The sequence below is a fragment of the Emiliania huxleyi genome (assembly GCF_000372725.1).
Source record: "Emiliania huxleyi CCMP1516 unplaced genomic scaffold EMIHUscaffold_62, whole genome shotgun sequence".
Lineage (NCBI taxonomy): Eukaryota > Haptophyta > Isochrysidales > Noelaerhabdaceae > Emiliania > Emiliania huxleyi.
The window spans coordinates 600,921-607,034 of NW_005197351.1; the positions used below are offsets into that span (position 1 = coordinate 600,921).

Consider the following 6,114-nt stretch of genomic DNA (forward strand, 5'->3'; position numbering starts at 1 on the left):
CAGCAGGACTTTTGTAAAGCATGCTTGTGGCAAGCTATAGACGCTAGCTAGTATCGACCTCAAAAATAACTAAATAATCAGTAACCAGCCTCCGGCGGGGCCCCCCGCTACCATCCAAACCCGAGTACCGGTCTACAATCATAGATAGAGGCTCAAGTGTGACATAAGTGTCGCTGTCCACATAGACATACACACATACACAAAGCAACTCTCACGACACACGGGCACCGGGTGGAGCGGCGGCGGCGGCGGCAGCGGCACGCGCGGGCGGACGGATTCGGACGGGGCGGAGCAGCGACCGCCTAGGCGGCCGCTGCTCTGTCTGCCAGAGCGCGCCGTCTGCGCGGCGAGGCGGACAGGTGATCGGCAGGTGGGTGATGGGCCGGAGAGTGACCGCGCCCAGCGATCGGAGGCGAGCCGATCGTCGCTCGGCCGCAGCTGACCTCGAAGGCGTGCGGAGCGCGACTGTCGGTGTCGGGGGGCGGCCGTCATGTGGCGAGGAGGGAGGACGACAAGTGCGCGTCGTACGGGTCGCTCTTCATCGGCCAGTCGAGCGGACGGTAGGTCGGTCAAAGTGAGCCGGTGTGCGGTGAGGCCGGCGAGATTCGTTGCGAGATACGGTTCGCGCCCAAACAAAGTTTGGACGCTCTGTGGACGCGCAGCAAAATCAGTCAATTGGAAAGGGGGCTTCTGGGGCGGCCAAATTCACACCTCGCGGGACTACTTATGTTTTCGTAAACGTAGTCGTGGCCCCCCGCTACGTCGCACGAGTGCAACCGGGTAGCGGGGGGCTAAAACGGACACCTCTCTACTGTGAGGTGGGTAAAAAAGAACAGGTCCCCGCCCTTGCGATTTTTGTGCAGGGTTCTTTGAGTGGGTGTGGTCGGCGACTAGCCGGGGTCGTCCTCCCGACGGGGGGGACTAGCACTAGCCGTCTTCCACATGGTCCCTCGGGTCCCTGCTGCTCCTAATCTCTTCGTACATCCTCCTGCTGATCTCCGCAAAGTCCTGCTCCCTCCCTCGTCTCGCCCTGCGCGTCTGCTCCGCCTCACCGTCTTCTGCCCTGCGTCGTCTGGCGACGGGTCCTCCATAGTCGGTCGAGGTCGCCGCCCTCCTCGTGCCTCTTCCCAACGTTCCCTCGGCGGCCGATGCATTCTCCACTTGTGTTCGACGACGTCGTACATTGTTCGACGACGTCGAACACGATACACGATCGAGAAACCGAGTAACACAGGCAAACAAACAAATTCATTCAGGCAAACCAGAGAGAAAGAATTTTCCAAGAAAGCTCCCTTTTGTTTTTTGCTCCCTAGTGCCTAGACTGCTATTGCAATACGGCCATTCCTAAGTAGTGTGTGACGTCGTCAAACACTACTGTTTGACGACGTCAAACACGATCGAGTAACCGTCCACAGGCCTCTTCACACCCTCCCTTCTCAGACTAGCACCCCACCTCGGTCCTCGCGGAGTACCGACCGATCTTCTGCCCGAGAGCGAGGTTGCTGCGGAGCACTCCGCGGGCGCAGCGAAACGATCGAACGGTCGATCAATCGAGGAGCAGAGAGTTTGTGGCCATGTGGGGGCCGATCGGCGGAAGGAAGGTATTTCGGTCTCAGACCTACATTCTATATTCCAGAATGGCATTCTTCGAAATAGAATGGGCGCCGCAGCGGCCCGTAGCGGCGCCCCCTGCGTGCCCACGGCCACCCCGGGGCCATGGGACATGCCCCCGGCCATCGGGGATGCTTGGTTCATCCATTACCCCATTTACACGGGCTGTGTTGCGGCGCGCCTCGAGACGCGCAGCGCAGCGCAGCGCGCAGACCACAAAACAGGTCAGAAGACGGCCGTGGCGACACCCGCTCTCTGAGCGACAGCCCCGCAAAGGGCACTCGCTCGCAGGCGAGGACTACGGGCAGCACAGGCAGCAGCAGAGCTGGCGGTCCGTCTCCCCGCCCGCTGTAGCAAGTCGGCCCCAGCGTCACGGCCGGGACGGGCCAGGAGCCGCCCTCGGAGTCGTCTTCCCCGTCCTCCTTCCGCTCGGCTCTTCGCTCGGTACGTTCGGTGTGGCTCACCCTCCATGCCGTGAACAGGAGCTTTATCCACCCTATATTCTTCTCTCGTTCCTCTGCCCGTGCCTTGGTCTTGTCGTTGTTTCGCACCCATGTCTGTATGGCGATCGAGGCTGCCTTCCCCACTACCTGTAGTTCACTCGTCACCTCCCCCGCGAGCTCCCTTTTCTTTCTTTCGGGTATGGAGTCCGTGAGTGCGGGCAGCGTGCAGGCAATCACGGGCGCTATTTAGTCTCAACCTTGTCGGCCGTATTAAAATTTGTCACCCCTTTTTTAAATTCTTTTCTCCACTCCGCGAAGTCCGAGAATCCTCCGCGAAGCGGCAGCTATTCGGCCTCTTGTGCCGCTGTGCCTCCTCGCTCTGCGCGGCGTGCGGTCACTCAGCAGCGTCTGCTCACTCAGCAGCATGCCATCACAGAGCGCCGCCATCGTCAACCCGAAGCGCGTGCGTCTGCTCTCGAAGGCCAAGCTCCCTGCTGGTGGCACAGGTCCCGCCCGCACCAGCCCTCTTTCCCTCTCCCCCGCTGCCCTCCACCATCACCGCCGCCGCCACCAGGGGGGATCGTCTACTGGATGGGCCGCGACCAGCGGGTGCAAGACAACTGGGCGCTGCTGCACGCAGCAGAGCTGGCAGAGGCCCACTCGCTCCCGCTCTCTGTCGTGTTTTGCCTCCCTCCGCCTGCCGCCGGCTCACCCTCCACGGGCCCGGGATCGACGCTCCGCGAGTACGGCTTCATGCTCAAGGGGCTGCGCGAGGTCTCCACGGAACTGGCGGCGCTCCGCGTGCCCTTCTGCCTGCTGCATGGCGGCTCGCCTCCCGAGCTGCTCTCCCAGTTCTGCGCCCAGCACGAGGTCGCCGTGGTCGTGGCAGATTACTCGCCCCTCCGCGAGCCGCGCGGCTGGAAGGAGGCGCTGATCGCGGCGCGGCCGGCGACGCCGGTGCTCGAGGTTGACGCCCACAACGGTCCCGCCTCAATCGCGCCAGACAGACACACCTGCTAGTCCGCGCCATCCACCGGTGCCCGCAGGGCGTGCCCTCACCCAAACACAGCCCCCGCCCTCACGCACGCACAGCCTGCCTGCACGCGCAGCAGCCCTCACCCGCGCTTGCCCGAACCTGCAGTGGTACCCGTGTGGGTGGCGAGCGACAAACGGGAGGTCGGGGCGCGGACCATCCGCAAGAAGATCACCGAGAAGCTGCCTCAGTGGTTGGTCGACATCCCGGCCCTGCCGCCGCGCGCCGCAGCCGACCCGCAGCCGCCGGCCGGCCTGGCGGCCGCGGCGGCGGCGATGGACTGGGTGGCGCTGGAGGCTGGCCTGCAGCTCGATCGCGCGGTTGCAGAGGTTGACTGGTGCAAACCCGGCGCCGCAGCTGCCCCGTCGCTGTCGACGCGCGCCCACGACCCGACCAGACTTCACCCACACATCCTTCAGGCGCCGCCGCGGCGCTCGCCGCCGTCGACGCGTTTTGCGACGAGCGGCTCAAGCTGTTTGCCGACAAGCGCAACGACCCGAACATCGCCGCGTGCTCGGATCTGTCTCCGTACCTCCACTTTGGGCAGCTCTCCGCGCAGCGGATGGCGCTATGCGTCAAGCAGCACGCCAAGGCGCGGTCCGACAGCGTCGCCTCTTTCCTGGAGGAGTCGATCGTTCGGCGCGAGCTCTCGGACAACTTCTGCCACTACGAGGTTGTGGGAAGCCCCTACTACCACCCCTCTCGGCCTCGCCGCCGCCCCTTTGCTGCCGCCATTTGCTCCGCCGAAGTCCTTGTCACCCCGCCCCCTCCCCTCCCACAGCCCGCCTATGATTCGCTCGACGGTGCAGCGGGCTGGGCGCGAGAGAGCCTTGAGCTGCACGCGTCGGACAAGCGCGAGCACGTGTACTCTCTCGAACAGCTGGAGGGGGCGCAGACGCACGAGGATCTGTGGAACGCCGCGCAGCGGCAGCTCGCAGCGCGCGGCAAGATGCACGGCTTCATGCGCATGTATTGGGCAAAGAAGATTCTCGAGTGGACCGCCTCGCCGGCCGAGGTGACCCGAGATCGCCAGAGATCGCCAGAGATCGTCAGAGATCGCCGCGATGATTGAGACCCCACGAGATTAATCACGCGAGACGGAGGAGGGCTGTCATGCAAGGCGCTGCGCATTGGCCTCTACCTCAACGACAAGTACTCGATCGACGGGCGCGATCCGAACGGCTACGTCGGCGTCGGCTGGTCCGTCATGGGCGTGCACGACATGGGATGGGCGGAGCGCGCCGTCTTCGGTAAGATCCGATACATGAACTACAACGGCTGCAAGCGCAAGTTCGACGTTAAGCAGTATGTCGCAGAGTGGTCTGGCAAAAAGGCTGCTGCTGGCTCCACGTCGGCCGGCGCCAAGTCGGCGTCCGCCGGCAGGGCCAAGGCTGGCGGCAAGGCAATGAAACAGACGACTCTCGGCGGCGGCAGCACGGCGGCGGCGGACGACGAGCCGAGGGCCAAGGCGCCGCCGCCGAAGAAGCCAAAGTTGGCCATCCCGATTTGAGGTCTGGTGGGTGGAGTCGGACCTGAGAGTCGGACGGCGAGGCAGTGGGCGGTACTGGGTACTGCGGGGGCTTGGCTGCGCCGCCAGTGGCTGGGAGGGATAGGACGCTATGGCACAAAAGCGCGAGAGATGGGTCTCCTCCTGGCGGAGTAGTCACTACGTAGTCTCGCGCCCGATGGCGATGTGCTTAGTCCATACACCTACAGTTTACAAGAGTGCAATAGAGTCGATCGCGATCGCCGCGCCGGCGCGGGCCCGACCTCCACCGCCTCTACCCGGCCACTCCATTGTTTGTCAAAACTTATGTAGACTCTCCCGGCGCGTACGGCTTCGGCTAGTCGTCTAGATACTGACTACTCGTCTTCAACACTCTACCTGCCACTTCAGCCGGATCGGCGGGTGTCCATGCGCGCGCAACGTCGCCAACGCCGCGCCCGAGCGCTCCTTCGCCTGGGGTGAACTCTTGCCGCCGCCGCCGCCGCAATCGTGCTCCAACACGATGGCTAGCGGCCGGGGCTCGATGGCGGGGAGCGAGAGCGCGCCTGTTTCACAGGCCGTGCGTGCTCAGAACAGAAACCCTTCACGGCTCGGCGCCAGAGGAGCGAAAGCGCGCCGGGCCCGCGCGGCGCAGCGTCGCCGGTGAGAAGTACTGGTGAATCGCGCCGCCGCAACACTCGCAACCTCACGCCAAGCGGAGGCGCAACGGCGCTCAGCGCCACCGCCGCCGTGCCCGCCAAGACGCGCACGAACAGGGTCAAATTGCGAACCGTCTGTCCTCCGGCCAGAATGACCCCCGCACATGTGAGAGACGTGCCGGTGGCGGCGTCCGTACAGCGTGGCGACCACGCGAACGTCGCGTCGCGACGCCGTCCACGACGACGTCCGCCTTCCCCGCCCCAGTGCCGACGTCGAGGCCTATTCACAGCACAGCTCCGGCCTTCACAACTTAATTCCGCGAACAACCGCTCCGGACGCCTGCTTGAGGCCGATGCGGCGGAGCCGCTGGCGGCGAGGGCACAACGCGGGTGCGATGGCAACCTGACGGGCGAGTGCGGCGGGCGCACAGTGATGCGTGAACGTCTCGAACCAGACTTGTGTTCCTCGGGGACGAACGCTTGGATCGAACATCTCGACATCTCGGCACATCACATCTCTCTTGCATCTCGCAAAGCTGACCTCGAGGGCAACGAGCAACCGCCGCGCTCCGGCGCAGAAGAGCAGAGAGTGAGAGGCGATGGGGAAGAAGCAACACCGCCGCCACCGCCGCCGCCACCGCCACAACTGCCGCACCGCAACCGCACCGTCGCCGTGCGCCCGCCGTATAGCTCGCCAAACCGCGCAGGATCGCGCGACCCAGCGTCGACGCGGCCGGCGACCTATCACCGAGATACAGCTGAGATGACGCCTAGTGCCAACGCGATGCGGCAACGATGCGGCCAACCACCTACATCCGAGATGCCGCCGAGATGGCACCGAGAAACAGCGCGAGCGGCCGCGTCCCTCACCCATGGAGGGGT

General features: G+C 64.6%; 2 protein-coding genes across 2 annotated transcripts in view; one reads left to right on the forward strand and one right to left on the reverse strand.

Annotated features, from left to right (window-relative positions):
• Nucleotides 1–2,627: 2,627 nt before the first annotated feature.
• Nucleotides 2,628–4,597, forward strand: EMIHUDRAFT_67418 (hypothetical protein; the record flags this gene model as incomplete). The annotated part of the gene is made up of 5 exons (XM_005763794.1): nt 2,628–3,036; nt 3,196–3,416; nt 3,485–3,760; nt 3,869–4,102; nt 4,208–4,597. Coding segments are annotated over 5 exons (1,530 nt in total), but the record flags the coding sequence as incomplete, so codon positions are not given.
• Nucleotides 4,598–4,960: 363 nt separating this feature from the next.
• The window catches only part of EMIHUDRAFT_214802 (hypothetical protein), a gene marked incomplete at both ends in the record, with an annotated part of 2,891 nt that continues 1,737 nt past the window's right edge, over nt 4,961–6,114 (reverse strand). Inside the window, 2 exons of the mRNA XM_005763795.1 lie at nt 4,961–5,139; nt 5,450–5,512. Of these exons, the coding sequence (XP_005763852.1) occupies nt 4,961–5,139; nt 5,450–5,512 (242 nt within the window). The remainder of the gene's footprint in view (nt 5,140–5,449; nt 5,513–6,114) is intronic.